General features: G+C 34.4%; 3 protein-coding genes across 3 annotated transcripts; 1 reads left to right on the top strand and 2 right to left on the bottom strand.

The window, feature by feature from the left end:
• Positions 1–559: 559 nt before the first annotated feature.
• On the bottom strand, positions 560–9552 carry LOC117120116 (protein-cysteine N-palmitoyltransferase HHAT-like). The gene is made up of 11 exons (XM_033265126.1): positions 9419–9552; positions 8811–9050; positions 7820–7884; positions 6567–6680; positions 5412–5606; positions 4509–4718; positions 3822–3981; positions 2707–2857; positions 1666–1701; positions 770–971; positions 560–571 (listed from the first exon to the last, which is right to left on the bottom strand). Exons 2-11 carry the CDS (start codon positions 9031–9033, stop codon positions 560–562), a joined length of 1368 nt encoding a protein of 455 aa, XP_033121017.1. The 5' UTR covers positions 9034–9050; positions 9419–9552.
• Positions 9553–9773: 221 nt separating this feature from the next.
• LOC117120115 lies at positions 9774–14567 on the top strand. Its single transcript, XM_033265125.1, has 5 exons — positions 9774–9927; positions 12897–13022; positions 13492–13553; positions 14011–14117; positions 14435–14567. Exons 1-5 carry the CDS (start codon positions 9840–9842, stop codon positions 14565–14567), a joined length of 516 nt encoding a protein of 171 aa, XP_033121016.1. The 5' UTR covers positions 9774–9839.
• Positions 14568–18642: 4075 nt separating this feature from the next.
• Positions 18643–25012, bottom strand: LOC117120145 (F-box only protein 28-like). Its single transcript, XM_033265165.1, has 4 exons — positions 24823–25012; positions 23450–23698; positions 22455–22647; positions 18643–21007 (listed from the first exon to the last, which is right to left on the bottom strand). The coding sequence occupies exons 1-4, from the start codon at positions 24997–24999 to the stop codon at positions 20565–20567; spliced, it is 1062 nt and encodes a 353-aa protein (XP_033121056.1). The 5' UTR covers positions 25000–25012; the 3' UTR covers positions 18643–20564.
• Between the last annotated feature and the right edge of the window lie 695 nt (positions 25013–25707).

The following is a 25707-nucleotide window of genomic DNA, read 5'->3' as shown; positions in this document are numbered from 1 at the left end:
CAGCCAATCACAGGATTAGAATCTGAGGATCATTACATTTTCAACATCCACATAATCATGAATGCAGTTGTGAAAATATCACATCATGCCCATATGACACTTCGCCTTGACAGTGGAGGTTTATGTTTGTTCCAGACACTGATCATACAAATCATGTATCCTTTCATGTCTGTTGGAATTCACACAATGCTTTAAGCCTTGTCCAGATTATCAAATTTTATTTGACAAAAACATGTGACATCCCAAAATATGTTCATGATGATATCACATCATGACCAAATTTAGGTACATCATGACTATATATGGGCATACAACAGTTTTTTGTTGAAGAGCATCATATTGTTTGGACAGAGATTAAGACTACCAAGAATATTAGAAGATTATTGAATATTATTAAAATTTGACAGTTTGGACAGAGCATAAAAGTCTGATCAAACAATAGATCAGACTTTTAAGCCTGCAGACGAAAATCCGTTTGTTTTCGTGGATTGGACCAAGGACTCTGAAAATAAGGTGAGCATGTTAACCACCATGAAACATCTCATAATAAATCTGTTATCTAACTAAAGCCCTGTCAAGACAAACAATATTTATTTGACAAGAACATGTGACATGACTAAATATGGTCATGATGACATCACATCATGACCATGTATAGGCACATCATGACCATATATAGGCACATCATGACTATATATGGGCATACAACAGTTTTTTTGTCAAAGAAAATTGGATAGTTTGGACCAAGAATATATTTTACATGTCTTACCATAAATGTATTGAAAGACTTAAGGCTTGAAACCATGATGATGACAGATTCAAAGACGATGCCGCACCAGTTAAATAAAGCCCAATAGCAGTAGTTACGGTTGAACCCATGCCAGTAACAGACGTACAGAAAACACATGAAAGCACCAAGAATTTGACGTCCAATACCATGTTTTGAACCACCGAATGGGAAGTAGATGTACCTGAGGATAATTCATAGAAACACTAATAAGGCCATATTAAAAATAAAAATTGTTTCTTGTCCAGAATTTTTTAAAGAAGAGGGAGATGAAGACTCCACAGATACTGTAGGTCTGGGCATACATTGGTACTCACTGACTTTGATTGGTCAGGGGGAAATTTCCTCTCGTTGGACAAGCATGGACCCCCAGTTGTCTGATACCACATGTGGTCAGACTAAAGCTACGTTCACATCAAGCCCAGATTCCGGTCCGGAAAAAGAAACGTGAAAAATGAGCTCAGTGTTAAAGAATAGGACCGTTCACATCAAATTTGTACGATTTCTAATCCGGACTCCAGATCCGGACCAATGCATCTGAGAGCAATTTGTATCCTGAAGTCATACGTTTTTTTTTTCTTTGACCAATCAGCAACAAGCTTGGTTGGTTCGAACCAATCGAACGCATACGTAGTTAACCCGAACAACCATGTTCCGTGCGCGATGTTAACACAGCATTCGAAAAATGTAGCAACTCACAATTTTTTGTCCGGGCTCCAAACTTGATCCGGGCTTGATGTGAACGTAGCTTTAAACAAATTGATATCGCAATTAAACTAATGTTATACTAACAGTGATTGCAGTTCCTAATAAAAACTGTTCCCTTGACCTACTGTACATTAACGTTTTACTCCAGAACTCTGAATGGTTTTACTTACTTCATAAGGATATGGTGGAGCCCTCTATCAAAATATCTGAAAGACAAATTTTTTAAAGTTTGATCAAAACCCTCATGGAACTCTACAAAAAAAAAATCGAAAGTTGTCCAACAATATCAGTGCATAAAGTTATATATACATTTTATATGAATACCAAAATAATTAAATTACATTATTATAATATACTTAGAATTTTATTTAAAAAAATTTTATGCAAGCTTTATATGAGCTGTGTCTTGATGTCTTATAACCAACTCCCTTTTTTAGGCTTGAGAAAAGGAGACCTGAACATTTGACACCATCAAAGACCTATAACCAAGTCGATTTATGAGGGGACACCTAATGTTTGCTTCTCTCAAAACCCTGAAAACTTAGTCATTTGTGGCTCACAGAGTTGAGAGCAGATCAATTGGGTTCCTCAGAGTTCTATAACCAAATCTCTGAGGAGTGCAAAAATGTCATTTAGGGCTTCAAACCTCCTAGTGAGGCTTAAAACTTTCGTTGCCAACGACGAGTATATATACAGGGTGTTGCTGAGGGCGTTAAGGATACTCGTCAAAAACAGGGTAACATTCTAGCGTTTATTACTTCATTGTTATACATTGTAGAACCACAGACTTTAACAGCTGATGGTTCGGGGAAGATACACCTAGACGATAACATACAAATAACGTATGTATGTTTGTTGTGTTATGTTACCACTAGTACAAAAGATTGCACGAGTGGAGCCCCCCCCCCCCCAACCCTCTGAACATGTATACCAACCTTTGCAAACCTTGCACTTGGCAGAGTCAATAGAAAGTACTGTCCCATTGCCAGCAACGAGTTTACTTGTCCCCTAATATATTCTCCTAATTTATTAGACACACCATTTTCATTATGTGACTTGTTTTGGCACAGGGGATAAAACCTAAAAATAGGTCTGGCAGTCAACATGTTAAAGTTAAGAGCCAACCTTTTGGGTCCTTCAAATATCTAAATCCTAGTCAGTTTTGATGCATTATATATAACAATAACAAACTTTACAATGTCCCGCATTACCTCCACATGTCCCTGTATTGGTACATGGCCATTATGCAATTGGGTGGTTTTGGGGCATTGACCCCATCAACTAGAGCAAGGCATCGTGAAAGACCATATATTACAACATACTTCATTTGGAAAAAGTATAGATGACACAGAGCTGATGCACCTTTGTAAAAAGAAAAAATAGAATGAGGATTAAACATTGAATTTACAATAATTATGTCAGCAGATATTAAGATGAGGGCACAGAATTAAGAATTCTAAAGTAGTCATTTTCATGTTCAAACACATCACTCACACAATTATAGCCCAGATAAACCCTGTTCAATTTGAAATTTACTTTATTCTTCAGCCAACTATTGATCACTCTCTTCCTTTGTTGCAACACCTAATCTAACTTTCTTCCTCTTGCTTTCGTGTGTACCACGAACATTTTTGCACAAATTGGCATTGTGTATACTGTAGTCTGACCTTCATAGGTTAAGTTCAGGACAAGATCATAGACTCTTTTTGTATGCTCAAGGCTGATCATTTGATGAAAGACTGAATGTAAGTCAGAAAGTCTGTGTTGATTTGAGGGTGGCATATGCTAAGACTTTACAGGAGAATGTAGGGGAGTTATGGGTTCACACTCTCACATTACTACCCTAATCATTTGGATGATTGAAATCAATCTTGTAGCAATCCTATTGGAAGGTTATTTACATCAGTAAGTTATATAACTAACTGGACATAAATTGTTCATACATTAAACACAGGACAATGACCACCACTCTACAACTCTACTTCAAATTAATTGTCTTTCAGGTATCTCAGGATTGGGCATATTTAGGGAGGGGGGACGGGTGCATGTGCCACTAGTTTTGCCACTGCTGTCTTTGATTTTTTAATTAAAAAAATACAAAGTGGGATACAAATACTAAGTGATACGATATTTTAAAACAGCATATACTGAACACAAATCATCCCATTATTGGATGCCTATTATCTGTATAACTATCATCTAGGCCTATAGGTATATGAAATTTGTACCCACTTGTCTCAAAAATTCTGGATCTGCCCCTGTCAAGATTGGGACTCACACAAAAATTAAGATACTGGGAAAGTCTAAAATTTGGATATTTACTTACCAACTGCTAGTGGTGAAATTTTCCATAAAACAGACTGCTCATTATGAATTGCTGAGAAGTAAAGAAATTGCAGAGCAACTTCCAGAAAATAGCACCAAAAGAAGTAGTACAACGTCTCTTTTACAATCTTGCCGTATTCGTAAGGAAGAGCTAGGTTATACTAGAAGAGAAAAACAATAGAAAATCAAATCAATCAATCAATCAATCAACAATAAAATATATAGCCCCAATAGCCACAAAACAAACACAGGTCTGTAGGCGGGGGAAGGAGGTGGTGAAGAGGCCAACAAATGCACTCATCAGGGTTTAAATGCAGAGCCCTGATGGGAAGCCCGGCCCCCCACCCCACAAAGATATGCCCTTTCATGTAGTTCAGGGGTGAGCATGAAAATAGGATGGAGGGCCAATGAGAATTTTTGATTTAACACTAAGGGCCTCACCTGAACTTGTGCTCTGTTTTAATTATAATCTTTACATATAAGCAGTGTCAGGCTGTAAAAAAAAGGATTTTCTAACCAAAGATGGTTGGCAGGCCGAATATTATAGTGCTGGCACAGGACGCAAGAAATTGCCATCTTTGCCCATTTGTGATGTAATTAGATGTCAAATTTCAACAACTTAGAGACATGCCCCTGACCCACCAGTTCCAGCCTCCTGACGCTAGCGACCAGAAAAACTGTGACTTACTTGCTGATAAAACTGACCATAGGACATCAGTGGTCCCGTCATGAATGTTGGTAAATAGAACACGTATGTAATGTAGTCAAATAAAGTGAACTTCTGTGGGGCTTCGGTATGCTCCTCGCAGTAGTCAAGCCCAAAACTCATACAGCGGATACTCGTCATGGCAACAATTATTACCATCACGTAGTAGTCCTCATGTGTGAAGAATTTTTGCTGAAAATAAGTAAAATTATTTTGTAGTAGATTATAACTGCAAGCTCTCTAATTGTCTCTTGATCAAATGTACCCCTTTTACACTGCCAGCTCCATTCAAATTCCTATTCATTGACTTAAATGAAGTTAAACAAATTATCAAGGATAATGCAAAAAAGTTTTTAATTATGTGCTTAATTCCATTACGGTCCTCAAGAGCGAATCCAAGCCTGGTAGCGACGTGAAACACCGATTGCCAATAAATGGTATCAAAGGGATGGTTGGGGAATGTATTCAGAGCTATAAATTTTTGTGCAACTTCAACCACATTTTACTTCAAATAGCTACAATATAAACTTCCATGATTGGCTACAGATCCTACTTACAATCGGTGAAATCAAACTGGTGAAGTTTAGGGTTGAAATCTGGAAAAACACTCCAGCCCATATCAAATACTTTGACCATATAACCCTATAACTTTGACCCTGTAACTCTGACCCTATACTTAAAATAGCTACAACTTCCATAATTGACAACAGATCCTACTTACAATTGGTGACATCAAATTGGTGAAGTTTAGGGTTGAGATTTGGAAAAACACTCCAGCCCATATCAAATACTTTGGCCATATAACCCTATAACTTTGACCCTGTAACTCAGACCCTATACTTAAAATAGCTGCAACTTCCATAACTGACAACAGATCCTACTTACAATTGGTGACATCAGACTGGTGAAGTTTAGGGTTGAGATCTGGAAAAACACTCCAGCCCATATCAAATACTTGCTACGAGTTTTGGCCAAGACAAACATCAAGATGATGTGAGCCGCCAGGAGAAGCATGGTTGGCAGGGATAGAATGATGAACAAACCAATTACACTGTATAACAATAAGAATACTTTCCTGAACTGAAAGAAAAGTAACATAAGTTACATTATATTAAAATTGATATTTTCAAATCTGTCACGCCATACCAAGTAAATTTTGATAGATGTATCATGGTTGGCAGTGACAGGGCAATGAGGTATACCAAACACACTTTATAATAACAATAAGAAAATAAAACAAAGGGACATGGCTATAATATCAACTTTCAATCATTTTGATAGCACATAAATTGATGCTAATGATCAATGGCAATGTGATATTGACCTCCGATTGACCCATTATTATCACATTCTTAATATAATTTGTTATTAATAAATAAAATAATAACTAATATGATTTACATCATCATTTTAAACATTTTGAGACTCATTAAGGGTTGTTTGTAACCTGCAAAGACTGACAAATGGTTTAATACCATAAAATGGTATTAAACCATTTGTGTTTTAAAGCTGTATTTTCCCCCCTAAAAACTGGGCCCTATTGGAGAACAGTTGATACCTACATTACATGTTACCCTGTACAAAGAAGAAAAACAAAATTTAAAATATTTAAAAAAAGAAAAATACATGTGTTTAACATGATTGTTTCCCAGAAAAAAATTATCACGTGTAGATCCTTATAATCATACATGTACATATTCTTTTTTTGCACTGGTACGATGTTGCTATAGATTTTAGTGGAATACACACAACATGAATGTCAGTGTATTTCATGGTATGACAGATATGACAGAATGACACACATCAGAAATCAGTAGAGCCCCCAGTATTAAGAGTTATCTTCAGGTTAGAAAAAATGGTCTCCCTTAATAGGTGTTCTCCTGAATTGACATTGGTCATAGGTCATAGAGTAAAAAGATGTATTTCTCCTTGATTTGTGACTAAAAAATAGTCTCCTTAATAGGAGGTGTCCCCTTAATAGGTGTCCCCATAATAGAGGTGTCCAAAAGGAGAGGGTTTTACTCTAGTTTAGATTCATACCTGAGGAAGATGTCGTTGAAGTAGATGAGATAGTAGAACATAGCCCAGAATACCAAGCATGTTGACAGGATTCAGAAGGTTTATAAAATGGTTCCATTCTGTATCTGATATATCCTTTAGGAAAGACAATAAATAAAATTGTAAATCACTGTTAATGTTTTTCTTAATGAAGAGTATGATAATATCATTAATAATATTGTTATCATTATCATCAAGGTGACTCGTCAGCACCCTACCTGTTTGTCATGGTGGGCGACTACCTACCCAGACAGTCTGTAGACGTCAGGAACTCTTTGGGCCTAACCATTAAGCACTGCACATCCAGCAGACACCCAATCATTCATCTTACTGACCTTGACTATGCTGACGATATTGCTATTACTGCTAACCTGCTCACTGATACTCAGCACCTTCTCACATGCAATTTGCAGCTTCTAAAATTGGTCTTATGCTTAACCCGAAGAAGACGGAGTACATGAATATCGATGTAAATGTGCAACAACAACCTTGGATGGTTTCACTTTACAAGAAGTCCACAACTTTAAATACCCAGGATCTTTCATTGCTGACAGCCATAAGGATTTTTTTCATGTAAAGCCTAAGCATGGGTAGCCTGCACAAATTGCATTACATCTGGCAATCATCCATCTCTACCAAGATGAAAATTGATCTTTTTCATGCATGTGTGGAGAGCATTCTTTTGTATGGCTCCGAGACATGAACAATGAAAAGGGAACTTGAAAAGAGGCTTGACGGCACATACACAAGACTTCTGATGTGAGTGCAGAATTTAAGCTGGAAAATTCATCCCACAAAAACCGAAATATACAATGATCTCCCACCTATATCAGCCACACTTGCAACACGAAGAATTTGATTTGCAGGTCACTGTCAGCGAGCTAAAGACCAAAATGATATCTGATCTTCTACAATGGCGTATCCCCACCACTAAAAGAGGCAGACGTCCTCTCACCTACCCTGACATTATCTCCAGAGAAACTGGAATTCCTTTCGAAGATCTCGGCAAGGCCATGTCCGACCGAAACACCTGGATGGAAGTTGTCAAATCCATCTCGGCTGCGGCCAAAGGATGATGATGATGATGATTATCATAATCATTTTCATTATTATTATTATTATCACTTTTGCTACGCTCCCTAATTAGTATGCTGTGTTAACCAAACAAGGTTTTAACAACTTACAGTAAACAGCCTGTACATATATAATATTGTGTTGTCTGACAATTCACTTACCTTTTTAGTACCAAATATTCTCCAGCCATTTGCAAAATTGTAGCGCTTCAATTTAAAGAATTTTGCTGATAAACGAAAACACAAAAAAGTTACCATTATTGCCATTGCTAAATTTTGAATACTGGAATGAGTCATAATTGCCTTTTGAAATTATAAATCATATAATTTATTAGCTAAAACTCATATTTGCCTAACCTTAAAGTTAGGGTTGGAGTACATCCTTAATATAAACATCACAAAAATACTATGTAAACAAATAGGCATTCTATTGGTTCCATATCCACAGCACTATAGCTGAGGTTGAACTCCCTTCCCTTTAATTGATCACCCACTACTACCCATCCATCCATCAGTTTGTCATTTTTTCGCTTCATTATCAATTCAACTTTCCCTCCCACGCTTGTTTGTTTATTCATTTGTCAATCGTCTATCTGTTCATTCATCTGTCAATCAATCCATTCTCCCTTTTTCCCTTCCTCATTCATTCATTCATTTTTCCCTTGTTCATTTGTTCAATCGTTAGTCCATACAATCTGTCTGTTCACTCACTCATTCATTCAATTATCATCCATATGTCCATCCATCAATTCATTCATTAATTTCTGCATCTTATTTGTTCTTTTGGAATTATATTTCTTTTTTTGACTTCAATATTTTTTTAGATGTCAAAGCTTGTATGCTCATCAATAATTAAAAGATAGAACTATGTGAGCTACACAAAATGTCCCATCACCAGACCATAGAATTGTAAGGAAAACACCTACTGTAAAAGATGTATTGTCCCTTGCAAAATTTGAAAAAATAAATAAAAAAAATCATAAGAATCATTTTTTAAATTTACTTGTACTTTTTGCAGTAACATACAAATTATCAACTTGAACATAGAAATTTCTAGTGCATTAAAAAAATTGTATTCAATTTTGTTATTTTCAGTGGAAAATACATCTTTAACCATATTTTATGCTTTTATTCAATTTAATGTGTTAAATACCTTTAGATTCTCGGTGTAACTCCTGCATAACTATGCACATCATTACACATATAAATATAAAGTAAGCTCCTACTTCAACCCAGGGAAGGGCTGCAATTTCATTGTCTCGTTTAGAAACAGGAAATGTTGAGCCTGCTTTTTCTGCATTATTCTGTGTTTTTTCATTATTCTTGATCTTATTTTTATTCTTTTCTAACTTTTTGCGCCGTCGTCTGGAATCCATCTTCAAGATTTTGCGAACTGGGAAGAAATACATGACAATTATGCAATTGAAAAAAAAAAATGGAGATGGCCTACAATGTCACGACTGGTAATCGAACTTAAAAAACACGGACGGTAGGTAAACACTTCCTCCTCAGGGTCTGGTATACTACTACTAGCCCATATTATAAATGAACAAACGGGTGGGATGCCGGTGCCTCTCCTAGCTAGGGAGACTAGAGGCCTAGCCTAAGTAGGACCTGGACTTACTTAGAGTTTTAGGTCCAGGACCTTTTCTTTAGTAATAGTTAATTATTTAGAGGCCTAGTCCCTGGTTAATTAGACAACCACCGTTCTGTAATGAGCACATTATCGATATAGATTATAAATAACCAACATATACTTACTGAATATCAAGCCATTATTAATTACAATAAGTCTACTTCCCTTTTATAGCAACAATCAGGGCGGTACTTTCCCTAAATCCGTGGTCTTCGTGGTACAGTCCTCTATTCCTGTAGACATTCCGCTTCAAAACGACTGCTAATCAATTACGAGTGAACGAAAGAGGTCATCTGCTTTATATTTCATAGTTTTATTAAATTAGAAACAAACTGTATTTCAATATTAAAACACATTATTTATATAATTCTAAGGTTTATTATTTATTTTGTTATTAATGGGTGCAAAATAATATTTTTTAAAGAAGAATATTAGCAACATAAATAAATAATTTTGATACATATTTTTTAAAACATGGCGGGTTGTTGTTGAGAATGTGAATTTTATCTAGAAACATCGTTGGGATATTGTTTCTTTACTAACCAAATGAGTCTCACGTCTATTTATCCCATGAAGAAGAAACGGAAGCTTACAAAAGATAAAACACCAGTCAGGAAGACTTCACGGAATCGGGGTTTGTGTATTTAAATGTTATAAAATAAGCTCGATTTTCTAGGCTAGGCCTAGGCTACATCCTCTTTCCTAACTAGGCCTAGGCCTACCCTAGGCTAGGCTACCTAGAGGCCTAGCCTAGCCTATGGAGGGAGAGGCCCGAAAGAGGCTAGGCTGCAGCCTAGTCGCCCCGCTCCTACTGCTGTAGCCCTGTGTGTAGGCTTAGGCTACCTCTTCTTCCTTCTTCCTTGTAGCCCTCTGAAGTTTTAGTAAGTACTGTAGGCTAGCCTAGGTGGGCCGGGGGCCATATGAGTAGAACGGCAAGGTACAAGGTCATAAACACAAATAAATAGGCCTAAATGATGAAGATAAGGAAGTGGAGCTGACAGTGTCCTGTAAAATTCTACAGATTATTCTCCAATTGTGTTTACATTTTCGCTATTTTCGTTTTGATTTTTAAACAAATCAAACCATTTTTTTGCCATTTTTTTTAAACTTCAACAATGTTAGGCCTAATGCCTATTATACAACATACTGTAATTTTTTTTTAATTGTGCAGATGATACCTTAATATTAAACTCGAAAATTAGCTGAAATTTGAGAGGAAAATCGCTATGAGTATGAAAATAGGTGCAATGCTGAGTCTTATCTACTGCATAATAATACTAAATATAGTACACTGGTTATATATAAGGCCAAGTAAAAAAAAAAAAGAAGTTTCTCGTCCCTGCCCGCATGCTATTTTCAGGCCGCTTTGTTTTTTTTTTATATATACTGTATATATATTCAATTTTCAATAAAAATCCATCGCATATTTTGTCTTAGTTTACCTCATTTTCGTCATTTCGACTGTTTACTGATCGTGAAGACCGCGACGAGTACGATAAAAATTTTGGCAGCTACCAATTTTTTTTTAAATATCGGTGGTCCGAAAGGGATATATTATCAATACATGCCTGCTGCGAGTTGGACCGCCAGTTTCAATTAGCGTATGCTCTGTAAAATAAAAAGTTGCAGTACCAAACGGTTTAATTATAAAGAGAATTGACCAATAAACATATTGCAATCAGTATCACGTGTCTAAATCGTGTTGGGCCGCATTACTTTTAGCAAGCTATTGGCGTGATGAATAACAAGAAGAAACAAGCGTGAAGAAAAGCACGCACTGATCCGCCATCTAAATTTTTAAAGCCGTACTTTGGTCATTCTGTAAATGAGACGAGTTTGACATTGGCAGATGTGTTCAATGAATACGCCAGTGGCCAATTTGATGGCAAAGTCCCAATAGCCGACAAATACACGAAAGTGCACAAGTATTAGTATTGGTTGGTTGTATAATAACTCTAGGCCTAGGCCTAGATACTATTTAACAATGTACATAATTCGAGTTGCATCGCTGAAATACAACTCGGGACCAAACGGCCAAGATTTATTTTTGAACATTGAAAGCCCCCCTTTTATTTTTTGTTTTCTTAAAGAAAAAAAAACAAAAAAAAAACCACCCTCATCCTCTTTAAAAAAAAATTAGGACGAGAAACTACTTTTTTTTTTTACTTGACCTAAGCTTATACAAATACTTATTTTTCTTCAAAATCTTTATTTTCCAAAATGTGCGCACAGATTTTTAGGCCTATTTTTGGTTGGAGGATATATTTCTTCCAGAGACCTTGCTTTACAGTCTGGCCTATTCATAGATAATTAATGTTTTAATTACCATCAATAAAAATCAAACATACTTTCTTTGCTGGAATATTGAATGCCAAGCAATTGTGTGTACAAGTTCATGTTAAATTAGCAATCATTTATAAGGAAAACTAGTCTAGTAGCATACAACTATATCAGTTGTTACTCTGTAAGAACTACTACTGTATAGCAATCTAACAAAGCCTTGATGATTATATAGATGAATACTACAGCAAATAATACTGTAGCCTCAGTGAGATCAATTCTTGCCAAGTTATACATCATGTTTCCTTTTTTTAAATTTTTTATACAGTTTTGTTTTTTAAAATAAACAATAAAGTGGATGAGTTTCCTGCCATACTTATTACAGTACCAGATGTCACAGTTCAATGAACAGTTTTATATAGAGAAATGACATGTTAAAGTTATATTGTTTACCTTAATTATTACTCATCTGGTTTACGCAAGACTTTTTCATACCTTGTTTAGTGAACCCCTCCACCTGCCAATAATGATGAGTTTAAATAAAAATAAAATTTTATTTTTGGCCAGTTAATGCACCTTCCGCCACGAAAAAGTGGACATTTCAGAAAAAGATAAACATATAAATATGTTTATTCATTTATTTATTTTTATTTATTTTTTTAAATAAATTTATTTTTATTATGCCTGCCACTTCCTTAAAATCTTCCAAAACAAGATGTCTAGCTATAATATATTGACTTCCTTAATTATATTTAAAGCATAATCTATCCTATTTCTACTACACTGTTTTCATTTAGCAATAATATTTTATTTTTATTTTCTCCTCCTCCTGGATGCTTTTGGCAAAACCCTTTGCTAATTAAGAAAACAATATTTTTAAAATAATAATTTTCCACACTCTGATGATCTTAAAAAAAAAATGAGTTCACTAAACAAGGTATAAAAAAAGGCTCACCTTATTCTATAGCCTTTAATATATAAACCCTGCCCTGATGATAAAAATTAATACAGTCTACTCATCATAAGCTCAACCCATATGATGCTTCATCAAAATTTATAATAATACTGTAATATACCTATGCAGTAATATTGAAATTGGAAAACGAAGCCTAAAAAATTGATGTCTTATATTCTTCAAACCTGATGAATGCTTGTGTAAATGAATGTAATGATAAAAAAAAATAATAAGAGTTGATAAAAAGCTACCAGTGTTTTTTTATATGTTTACATGACTAACACTGCACCACCTACACTTCACTTCTTCACTTATATTCACTGATAAGATGGATAAATGTTTAATATTTTATGTGTTTTTTTATACAGATGCGGATTGTTCAATGGCGGCATCAATGCTAGGCACACCAAGTCCAAACAACTCAAGTGTTGATGTCGACAAAGACATCATTTGGGACAACTGTTCCCCAACTCAACACATACCGATGAGGCTAAGTATGTATTTAAAATTAATTTATTATTTCTAATTTTTTTCTTAATTTCTTGACAATATCCTAAGAAATGTCCTACAGTACATAAATAATACATACACGAATGGGAAGATGGGTGAATAAATGAATAAATAAACAAAAGAATGAATGAACAATGAAAAGATGTAAATATAAATAGCTAAATTAGCAACTAAATAACATAATATAACACTAAACTAAATACACACTAAATAAAAAATATACAAATATCTAAATTATTAAATGACTTTATAAATATCTAGGAAATAAATATCTAGATAGATAACTAACTCAATAAATGACTCGATAAATAACTAAGTAAGTATATGAGTAACTAAAAATCTGTTGATTATTTTTGTATTTAACACAAACGGGTCAGATTATTAAGGGTTAGAAAAACACATAGGCCTATGGAGACATACATTATTTTGAATAATTTTTTATTTTCTTTTAAGGAAACAAAGGATTATCAGATGCATCGGATATAGCTCAATTTATGAAGTTAATTCCAGCAGAGGTATGCATTCAGTTTAATTTATTAGATTTATACGGTATGTTGTAAGAAATCATCTTTATTTTCTATAACCAATTAGTTGTTTACCTTAGCAACGGTAATTAAAACAGAACAGATAATTTTCCAACTGCTGTATACTTTATGGAACAGATGAAATTCTTTGACAATATTTGATTATTATTGCGTACAATAATTATCCAGTACCAATATATATTTAATATTTAAATCCGGACATACACTGCGGGACTCGATTTGATGGAGAAGGCGTGCAACTGGGTGTGGGCAACAGATAATTTTAATGATGCTCAGTCCGCCATCGAAAATCAGCAGATGGTGTCGCATAGGTTCGTTGGCTGATGGTTGTGTAACCGTTGTACGACACTCTATGTGTGCCGAACTTAAGAATTCAATTTTTGCGATTGTTAATGCAGTTGAAACTTCTTTTTAACTCCAATTTTAGAAAGCTGTAAATGTTGAACTTCCACCTCTCCTGGGACTGTGGATGGAACGAGGTCATGAACTCATTACCGAGAATCTTGAATCATCTAGTAGACAACCCAAAGCAAAGTAAGTCAAATAATTTGATGCATACAGGAAAATGTCTGTTTATTTGCAGCATCACTAAAAGTTGTGACATACAGTTGGTGCTATTTAACTGTGTTCAGAGGGCCTATCAATTTGATTCAACTTCTATTGTCCTATATCAAATCCTAATTCAACAGCAAATAATAAATTCTGGTCATTGGCTTTTGGCCTGTTATCTTCTCTTTTTGCCGAACTTACCACAAAATATACCTTCTTTGATGAAATATTGGAAGCAAGCTTATTACTGTGTCTATCACGAGATGACATTAATTTCATTTTTTTTGTGCTGTATTTTACAGGGGAAGAAAAAGCAGAAGTAAAGTTGGTCATCTTAAGTCAGATGTGTTTTCCTCCGAGCTCTGTAAGTTGGCTAAGTTAATGGAAAGCAAACAAGAAAGCCCAGTAGCCACAGCTTGCCATACAGCGACGTAAAGAACGAACTCAACAGGTACTCAAATCTACAAGAAATACTACAAGCTCTAAGCAAATCAGTCGAAGATAACCATTATATTAGCTTTTTTCATAGCTTGATAACTATTATCTTTTATATTTTTTCATATGCAAAATTTGATATACAATTCATACCTATTTTATGCTTTTTTATATTGAATGATTTCTACAGATTATTATCACCTGCAAATATAAACATAATTAGTAATAGTATTACATTTTGTGTAATCTCCGGAAAATGTTAATTATAATATTGATTTTTCTGCTATTAAAATTTATATTTTCTTTAGTAGTAGACTATTGTGTATGTCGAAGCATGTGGAACAATGCAAAAGCACTGGGCCTACATTACCAAGTGAATGAGTTCGAGACCGATTGTGGTTATATTTCTTCGTACAAGGCACTTTTTCTACACTTTGTAAATTAGAAAATAATAACAAAAATACCTTGCCAATTAATACAGCTATATTTTTTTTACATAGATTCATAAATTGGTTAGCAGCATATTCAATTATTTTTTAATTGGAAATCATAAACTCATCCACTCCAATTAGGTAGCACTATTATAAGTAGTAGAAGGATTGGTTGTGACTGGAATTCTCAACCTTAAGGTTGGGGGTAAAAACCCCTCCCTGTGCTGGTCGCTTGTGTTCTTAGACAAGACACTTCATCTACATTTGTCTCTCTCTACTGTAAAGGTAAAACACACTGCCTGTGCGGGAGGAGTGGCGAAACCCCCCCCCCCCACAGCCTTGCACTGTCTGGCAAAAATGCCAAGGAAAGTGACGGGCACTCCAGCCTGTGTGCTTCAGGTTTCAAACTTTAACTTTTAAATACAGTTCCTTAAAATATTATATTCATAAATTGGCTGGCAGCGAATCTGATTATTGAGGAAAAGAGACTGTAGATCTGCTTTGCATCTCATTGGAACTTATTTGATACTTTAAAAATATGAATAATTCAATACGTTTGGTTGCATGTTTCAGTAGTATTCAAGATTTCGTAGCTCACATCACAAACTAACACAATCAAAGTAGATTGTGTTAGCTCGTGAAATCAAGAAAGTGCATCAAAATACGCGCTGTTGTTGTTAACAACTTTTGTGTGGAAAAGAATACAAAAGTACTTGATGACTAGTACGCGCTCGTTTTGGCGCGCTACTGTGATTCCACGAAGTAACACAATGTACTCTGATTGTGTTAGTTCCTGATGTGAGCGAAGATTTATCCAGATAATTCTTAAGCCGGACACTCAATGCCTCGAACAACGAATCCAACTCTGTTCCGCGCTCCCCGTGATCGTCCGTCTGCTGAATGTGGGTTGCAGTATGAACGGATGGATCGCCATTGAAAACAATCGGTTGCGCTTGTGTCATGGCATTCTCCATACAATCGTGTTGGCCGACAGCGAGTGCCCAGTTTGAGAATATGTAGTATTAAAAGAAATTACATAAATATGTATACTGTATGTTAAATGTACTTTGATATGTTCTGTATACATGTTCACATGGTGCTTTATTAGTTTATATACATTTGCTACAAAATTATATATTCTTTATGTTCTAGAGTATAATTGTGTACACATCCAGTGTAAAAGAAAATTAAAATGTCCATCAGCTGATCTTCCTAGTTTGTTTTTCTTTTCATTTATTTTGATATCTTGTCATTGTTACAGTTGTAAAAGAAAATATATTAAAAATTATGATAAACAGAATTTTCCAATCAGTTGAACTTCATCAACGTTTAATACAGTACAGTACTTGGTCTTTCACATAATTACAATCCATTATTGAGTAAAAGCAAATTGTTTTTTGAAAATTCATATCCATAATACATTTGTAACATTAAAAATACTTCACATTAAATCAAAATGGGGACTAATTTCATCCAAATTAAGTGTAAATATTTGAAAAATACTATATATAAGAGTTGATTTCAGCTAACTATACTGTACATTAAACTGTATGGCCACAACCATACCCACAGTCACCAGGGGAAAATCAAATAGGGGCATGGAATAAACAACATAATCTATCCCAAAATGAAATTCACATGGCAATTTATTTGGATAACTTAAGTATAAAGCATCAGATTTACAAAATATGTCCAGGATTTTTTGGCTACACAAGCATAGTTAAATGTCAGCCACCCCTCCCCCTCCCTTGTCAGATGAATCTTTAGCACTACTGTATTAATACTGACTCATCAGGCACTTTTAAGACTGCATCTATACAAATGTAGACAATAGGGGACAGAATTCAAAATAATGGTCAATAAATTAATGATTCTGATTTCATTGATTTTAAAAATTAAAATGACTATGTTTTAATTGATGTCTTTCAATTAAGTAGTCTTTTAGACTCATGTGCACTCTAAAGAACCAAGTACATGTTTCAAGACGAGTAGGGGTTTAACCCGGTGTACTGGTCCATTCAGCCCCTGCTGTTGACAGACGAGAGTACCTGGTACCAGATAGCTCAGACACGAAGAGACCCTTAGGGGAGAAGCAAGTTACAGTAGGAGCCAGTCCACACCTGGAACGATCTGAGACCGTTTCAGTGTAAAGCACTATATAAATCTAAATATATTACATTACACATTTGTTAATAAAGAGGTTTATAGTAAGGCATCCACCCATGAATATTCCTGTGGAATAACTCAATTTCTCAAAATGGAGTAAAAACAGAAAAATTAGCTTTAACAAGACACCAATATAAAAGATAGATAAATGTCCTATTTTTCCTAGAAAATACAATGCACCAAAACAATATTCTAAAGGCATGTCCACACTATCAAATAATTACGTGAAAATTGTGTGTGATGTGGCCGTATATGGGCATAGTGTTGTCACATCACACCCATATATGGGAATATTACAGTTTTTGTAACATAAAATTTGATAATTGTGGACAGATCCTAAAGAAATTAGGAAGGTTAGGATTTGAAAAGCACCTACATAAAATATATTTTAGGGTTGTGGTGAAAAAAAACTTTAAAAAAAAACATTTCAACATATTAAGATTATTGTGAATTCAAATATTTTAACCTTTAAATTAATAATAAAAAATAATGATTTTTTTTTTATTACTAAAAATATTACAAATATACTGGCTGCCAAAATCTAATATTCCAAAAATAAATATTTGTATATTTAAGGAATGATCAGCTTTCTACTAAAAATTAGAACAAGCTATTAATTATCCTCATCAATTAATGAATGTTTAAATATTATCATTTCTAATCTTTGCATACCCTTAAAGGATTGTTGCAGTAACCCTTTTGTTAATCAGGCATGACTTTTTTATACCTCGTTTTGAGAACTTATTTTTTTAAAGATTGTCAGAAGAGGAGCACAAAAATTAAAATTTAATTTTTGTTTTCTCACTCAGCAAAATAAGTCTGCCAAAACCATCTAGGCGGAGGAGAAGATAAAAATTAATTTTTACCAATGAATTAAACAGTGTAGTAAGATTGAAATATGCCTCTAATAACTATTTTGGGTTCAGATATGTCATTAGTTTTGATATACGTAATTTCAATTCATACACAAGCCGTTTCCATGCCTACACCAGATATAATAGACTGGCAAAAAGGATTTACAACAGAATTCATAACAAAAAAACAGGTCTGGCATGTCTACTTACAGTTAAATATATTTGATGTATTAAAATGGACAATGAATAACAATATGATAATAGGAGATTAATATAAGGCAATTAATTAATTAATTAATATTATTTTTAAAGGCAAGCAGGATATACTTGTAAACCTCAATAAATTCATTTTTTTGTTCTTTAAAAAAAAAAAAATTATTATTAATAAATGTTTATGTGGCAAAGACAAGCCAAACCAGTCAATTGTCGCAAAAATCAATTTTTTGTTATTAATACAGGGTTAAAATGAGAAAAATGAGAGCTTTAAAATGGTAAAAGAATTAATCCGACATTCCGTTATGAAGTTACAGGAGTTTAAACCATACAGCCGTTTAAAGAACAATATTTGAGAAATCAGCCTTCAAAGTTTATGATTTTGGGCATTTCTTAGGCAGAAACCATCACCAAATTGTTACAAATTGTTGTTTTAACATTGAAAATGAAGAAAATAACAGCATAGCATGATAAACTATATAGATATATAAAGGTTAGTTTAGTGTAGTAAAATAGATTTTAAAAATGTTGACATCCCAGCATGTTTGGCCATTATTTCTGAAACGGGATTTGCGACGACCGTCTGGTTTGGCTTCTCTTGGCCACATGATATTTACATGAAATCTTTATGAAGTACAATAACTGGAAAAAGAGGCAAAATGAATAACATATGATAATTAGGAGATTATTAAATAAGGAAAAACAAAATTTATACTCCTATGAAATAATATTCACATTATTTGTAACGGCAACTGATTATGCTTGTACTGTACGCCTAAGTAAATAATTTTTTTTCTTTTTAAAAAAGACATTATTAATAATAATATTTATGTACATGATGCGACTTAAAAAGTTACCAAAAGTGTGGGAAAAAGTTTAAATAACTATCATAATTTTGTTGTCTAGGCTTTACAAATTCAATCAATTATCAAAAACCTTTGGTGTTCCCGCATATAAATATAATAACATTAGTTATATAAATATAATAACTTATGGTGATTTTCCCCATTTTATTATTATATTATACATTCTGAAGCATATTTAGTAATATTTGTTAAGACTATAATTATTACTATAGTATAAATTCTATTTACTTCAATATAGGATTTATATACAGCACACATATCTGCAACATTCAACTGAAAGCTCATAAGCCTTGCCCCATTGCAGTGGCACCACCAGCAAGGAAGTGGGAGGGGAGGTGGGGTAGAGGATTATGCACTTTATCAGACAGGTCAAGCCACAGAACAAAAATTCACCGGCAAGGAAGGGGGAGGGGAGGGGGGAGAGGATTATGCATTTTATCAGACAGATCAAGCCAAAGAACAAAAATTCCATAAGCGTAGATTGCAGAACGTCTCAGACCAACAAAAAAATTGAAAGATTTTCCTCCTAGAACCCCACACAGGTTCATTTAAATAAAAAATCTTTTCCATGGCCCTGCTGGTCTTTTCCCCCTCCTCCCAAACCATAAATTGTTATCCAGGCTACTAGAGAGTGTATATCACACAGAAACCACTGTGGCAAAATTAATCATCCCTGTGGCAAAAAAAAACATCCTGATTTCCCTCTCATATGATTGGATATAAGCAACACACAGACTCAAGAAATATCCACTGAGCGTACTGGGTTTTGTACGTTTGTATACTGTATCAAATGAATACCGCATTCACAATTAAGTACTGAATTTTAGATCTTTCTGCCGGGTTTGATCATTTTAAATAATAAATTTTATGAAAAAAATAATAGTAAGAATGATTTACTTCTCCTTACAACAACCTGCCTACAATTAAAGAGGCTCTTTTTAAGAGCCAATCTCCATCCAAAATAAAGTATACCTGAAGTTAATATTCTTTACAAAATATTAATTTCAAGATAATAATAATATTAAAAATACTATGGTAAAAATAATTTGAAGAATAATAACAATGACAACAAAAACAATAATAAAATAAGAATACAGTAATAATTAAAAAAAAAGATAATATGATACAATAAAAGCATTGTAATGGTTACCATTGTAACAATAATAAAGATAGCATTTTTACAGTATATACACTACACTAGCAACAAAAATGTTGCAATTAAATAAATGGACAGACGGAAACAATTCAAAGATAATGATGCCCATGAAAATAATTTTTCCGTGCTGCAACTAAAAAAATCTCACTGAGCTCCTTGTCCAAGTCACTGATTTCTCCATATAAGCCCATATCAAAGGTAACATGGCAACAGCAAACAAAAGTGTCATGACAGCATGTCTGATCTAAGCATGCCCAGAATTTGTTGCTATTATTACGTTAACATAATCTTTACCCTCTAAATTTTCTTCATTATTTCTTTCGAGCTTTCTTTGCAAACAAGTCTGATTTTGCACTTGTTGCCGGCACATCTCTGTGAGCTCTCTTTCGACTGGGGCCTTCCTTATCGTCACCAGTTCGTTCATCCAACATGGCCACTTTGGCCGAAAGATCCTCAAACATTTGATCATATTGCACTTGTTTACTCTGTTGCTCTAGTAACTTCCGCTCCAAAACACCGTTTGCGGTCGACAGCTCGGCAATGAGCAGTCCCTGCTGGGCTACTGTGCGCCCCTGCTCTTCCACCTTCCGGCGTTCCTCCGCCAGCTGCGATTTACAACTTTGAAGATCCTTCTTAAGAGTAACGATGCTGGTGAGTGTGTACCGTTGCTTTGCTTGAAGTTTATGGAAAGCCTGTTGGTAGCGATCCTGACATATATCGGATGGATCAGTTAAATCGCCTGCCATCCTCACTCCTGAAACAATCAAATAACATGTGAGTTCTATGTGGCTGTAAAGTGCACTTAACATGATGAGCTGTATGCGTCAACAAATAGAAAGACTTGTCAATAATACACCATCACGACAGCTGTCTTCACTGGATTCAAATCCTCAGTAGGTTTTATCTACAATGGGTCTTCAACATGTCTAAATATTCTATTTGCTGCGTTGGAAAAACAGCCTAATTCATGCTGGGCACAATTCACTTGGTTAAACTTACCACATTGCTTCGATAATTTGACCAAAACTAATGCTACAGAGGGTGTCCGTACTGGATAATTTTTGGTCATACTGATTGAATGGTTAGTTTGACCAACCAACTAAATTCGAATATGAACAGGGTTCATACAAGATATCGTACAGGATCTCGTACAAGATCAAGAGCTTCATTCTTTCTGTCTGAATTCAAAGCTATAGCTGGTATCCAGAAATTAAATGTTTGTCTCAGTGTATAGTAGTTACTTATGTTATTTAAATTATTTATATTGCGTTCATCGAGCCGATACTATTTCATTGTATGTTTATATGTACATTTGACAATAAATTTAATCAGTATCTGTATCTGTTTTAGCTTATAAAGCATTGCAGTGACAATCATCACAGGGTTTGTTATCTGACCTTTGGGGAGATTTGACCTCTGAGTCAGTGCATTTGCATAATTCTACGCCCAGTGTAAAGCACATCCAACCCGAGTACCCTGTGAAGCGAGATCATTTCAAGTGTAGAACTCAAACTGAATATGTCTGCGATTAGTATTATTGTATCATAGTTCTTTGGTGGCTTAAAAGTGCTTTGAGACGGTTTTTATTCTAGAAGGCACTATAAAAATGCCTGACCATGACCATATTAAAAGAGCCTAAGCACAAGAACAATGTCCAATAAACCAAATAAGTCACCAAAGAAGATGTCATCACAATTTTGCCAAGTGAGTATGATTTTTTTAACATACCACAAAGAGCTATGCTAATGCACTGAGTGGAGTCGAAAGTGGTGTACATTAAATCGTCTAAAATGTAATAAAGTTAGCGTAAAAGATACTTTTTATAACAGCATATACATTTTAAATGATTTATAGATTCATGAGATTAAAAGGCTGATTTGATTTCAAAATTCTGACGTTTATTAAAGAAATATTTATTTACTAATGCTTTGCGATATGTTACTTTATGATAATATGTACAAATATAAAAAATGAGGAGTTAAAATACTGTCGAAATTTATTCGAGTGGAGGCTTCTTATTGTGTGAAAAAACTACCACCTAGCAGTTTGTTTTGATGTTATACCCACTACAGTAGCTTTGTTTTGGTGACTAATTCGGTCATTACGGTAAGTACTGACATTTTGACTATATCTAGGCCCTGTGGAAGATTTTTCAGTATCAAATGGGAAGAAAAATAAAGACAAAACTTATCAAGGCTTACCTGCGCTACTGTAAGACTGTGAAGGGGTTTCTCGTGGGAGGAGGGACTTCTTCAGACCAGGTACAATTTTCTCGTCAAAGTGTTCCATGGCCATCGACGAGATGTCTCGGAGTTCTTGAAGTAGCTCATGTGCCCTTGGTGGCGACTCGGTCGATTGTAAGTACCGCAAGACATAGTAAACCTCATCAATAACCTAAAATGATTAGTTTATTAATAATAATACAAATATTTATTATTATTATTATTATTATTAATAATATTAATATCAATAGGTATTTATATTATTAGTATTATTGCTTCAAACAATGTTACTATAAATTTTAATTAAAATTAGGTATTTAAATTTTAATGGCAGTATTATTAATTATAATCAAACAATAATTTAATAATAATTATTAGAAACAGATCAAAACATTAAGAGGAGGTAGGAGACAGATTATCCAGATACAAACCATTTCATTTTGTTGCCATCATCAATTATGATGGCCTTCCTAATCATATTGCATATTTTTATCAGAAAGAATTGCTCAAAAGAGGGAATTTACCCCAAAGTCTGGACAAGGTCCACTTTCAAGAACAAGAGCTTAAATTAAGCAAAGTTTTAGACACATGTCCACATCCACATCTTGTAGAGCAGCTTAGCTCAGTCAGCTAATATGGTGGTAGCTACTGTGTGTGCACTGATCCATGGAGATCTATAGGTCGCAGGTTCAATTCCCATCGCTGCTCTCCACGGCACTAACTAACTTCAACTACGCAAGTTACAGTAGCGCACCGCCTTTCGATGAGATGTTTATGCCGTTGGTCCCGTGTGCATCGCGGCCCATGTGAAAACGCAGTAAACTCTTCGGAAAGGAGTACATAGGCGATTGTCTCCCGGTGTACTGCCCAATCACCACAAGAAGGAACCCACTGGAAATAACTGATAAACCCATCCATCCAACCCCACCAGGACTACCTCAAGAACTTATGTATCTTTAACCTGTTTAACTAACCTTTCCTGGAATGAAACAACATAGACGAAGATCAATATATTTGGAGTATGTCATCGATAACAATGACATTCGTGTCTCAATTGCGGACAGGATATCACAATGCCGTGCGAGTGCATGGTTACGTCGCTCCGATTCACGCCGTGGTAATAGTGCTTTTAGTTTGCGTGAACACTGGTTGTGATAACGCATCACTTGATGCAGACCTTGGTTTAATACACTCTGACACACTTGATTAAAAAATTTGCATACCTGCAAAAAAAAAAATCATTATAAAATAAAATACATCACTTTATACTTATCAATAATTAATATATTTGAATTTTGCCGTCCCTTTCAAGAATATATTTGGCCATCATCGACTGGTAAAATTTACCAGTTGACTTTTGCTTTAAGGGTAGAACAGTAATTTGTTTGTGGTTATTATAATTTTAAAGAGAGAGCACTATAGCTGAACAATTTTTGGACAACTGAAAATTATTTTTTACTACATAGAATACTTTTGTAACATAAATAAACAATATTTTACTACATAAAATACATTCAAATTTACACTGATTAAAAAATACATAGCTTTTATTTGAAATTATTTTATATAATAATAATTATTAATATTATTATTATTATAGATTTATGAATATGTACTAGATTTTGTACAGGATACACTGTCTCAAATATATAAACTTTGCCATACAGTTATGGCACAAACCCTTGGATTAGTTGACAAAGAGACTGAAAAGAAACATTCATACATGGTAATTAATATTAGTTTTTTAATTTATGGCTAGCTAGAACCAGATATCCATCCTCAAATTTTAAATTATTTTTAGGGCGACGTATTTGTTTGTATAAGAATGTACCATCTGATTCTGGGCATTTTTGCTCTTCGAATAGGCCACTACAATCTATAAGTATGCCTACCTAGATCTTTGAAGCCTAGCCCAGGGAGGTGCTCCTTGTCTAGACCTAGGCCTGGCTAAAGTCTTGCTAGCAAGGGGTCAGGAAGGCAAGGCTTCAGACAGTGCCTGAGCAGAGAGGTGGTCTGAGTTTTAGGTAAGGCCTAGGGCCTAGGCCTACCTCTGGTCTGGCCCTGTCTGAGGAAAATTAAATCGGAGTGATAATTTTTACAATTAATTAAACTTGATAGGAATAAAACTTGTTTAGGCTAGATGTATATAAAACATTCATAATACTAATATCAGAGGCAAATAAGATACACGATTGAAAAACAGGGCATAGGTAGGCCCTAGGCCTAGGATTTGTTAAACTACAAGAGCAGCGTGAATACTTGAGCCGACAGGGGCTTAAACCGACACTCCCCTGATGACCCACTGGAGTCTACTCTAACAACATAGGCCTAACTTTACACAACTTACCAGACGTTTTTCACTAATTTCTGCGTAAGAACAATTCGATAAAATCATCTCAACAACTTCTGTAGGTAGTGATAATAATGTCGGTTGCTCCAATACTTTACTGTCGTCTGTCTCATTTGTTTCATAGGAAAGTGATGTGGATGGTTCGACCCTTGAGCTCCGCACAGACGGATCCATAACTGCGTTTGTATTGCGATATTATCATTTCTCTCAGAGAGTAGGCCCTGGTTTATCGGAGTCATATTTTTTTACACAGACGTCATTATCATAATCATTATCACTGATCATCCTCATGGCCATGACCTTATACATTATCAACATCACCTTCATCATTATTATCATCATCATCATCATCACCATCATCATCATCATCATCATCGTCATCAAAATATTTATCTTCCTCATCATAACTACCACCACATCATCATGATCATCGATCACCATCATCATCATCATCGTCATCATCATCATCATCGTCGTCGTCATCATCATCATCATCGTCATCATCATCATTCACTGATCTTTGTTATTACCATCTTATCTATTACCATCATCATCATCATCACCATCGTCATCATCATCATCATTCACTGATCTTTGTTATTACCATCTTATCTATTACCATCATCATCATCATCATCGTCATCATCATCATCATCATCATTATTATTGTTGTTGTTGTTGATGATGTTGTTATTCCCTTAACGTCGTGTTATTTTCCCCTTAACATCATTTTTTAATTGTTCTCTAATTTCTCTATTAAGTTCCCTTTAAGGTAGGTTTTAGTAACATTATCATTATTATTATTATTATCATTACAATTATTATTATTATTATTATTATTATTATTATTATTATTATTATTATTATTATTATTATTATTAT

The sequence above is a fragment of the Anneissia japonica genome, unplaced genomic scaffold (assembly GCF_011630105.1).
Source record: "Anneissia japonica isolate Jap-2015-1 unplaced genomic scaffold, ASM1163010v1 scaffold401_len1656234_cov178, whole genome shotgun sequence".
In the NCBI taxonomy this organism is placed as follows: domain Eukaryota; kingdom Metazoa; phylum Echinodermata; class Crinoidea; order Comatulida; family Comatulidae; genus Anneissia; species Anneissia japonica.
The sequence above is the reverse complement of the archived record's forward strand: the minus strand, read 5'-3'. Positions and strand labels throughout refer to the sequence as shown.

Bases quoted from the DNA above. Each gene is read 5' to 3' on its own strand.
- LOC117120116 (XM_033265126.1), bottom strand. From the start codon at position 9,033: ATGGATTCCAGACGACGGCGCAAAAAGTTAGAAAAGAATAAAAATAAG. The intron at 7,885-8,810 runs GTATTTAACACA...TTCGTTTATCAG, and splicing joins GTTACACCGAGAATCTAAAG to CAAAATTCTTTAAATTGAAG. The intron at 6,681-7,819 runs GTAAGTGAATTG...TCTTTCCTAAAG, and splicing joins GAATATTTGGTACTAAAAAG to GATATATCAGATACAGAATG.
- LOC117120115 (XM_033265125.1), top strand. From the start codon at position 9,840: ATGAGTCTCACGTCTATTTATCCCATGAAGAAGAAACGGAAGCTTACA. The intron at 9,928-12,896 runs GTTTGTGTATTT...TTTTTTATACAG, and splicing joins GAAGACTTCACGGAATCGGG to ATGCGGATTGTTCAATGGCG. The intron at 13,023-13,491 runs GTATGTATTTAA...TTTTCTTTTAAG, and splicing joins ACACATACCGATGAGGCTAA to GAAACAAAGGATTATCAGAT.
- LOC117120145 (XM_033265165.1), bottom strand. From the start codon at position 24,999: ATGGATCCGTCTGTGCGGAGCTCAAGGGTCGAACCATCCACATCACTT. The intron at 23,699-24,822 runs GTAAGTTGTGTA...TTTTTTTTGCAG, and splicing joins AAATTAGTGAAAAACGTCTG to GTATGCAAATTTTTTAATCA. The intron at 22,648-23,449 runs GTTAGTTAAACA...TAATCATTTTAG, and splicing joins GTTGTTTCATTCCAGGAAAG to GTTATTGATGAGGTTTACTA.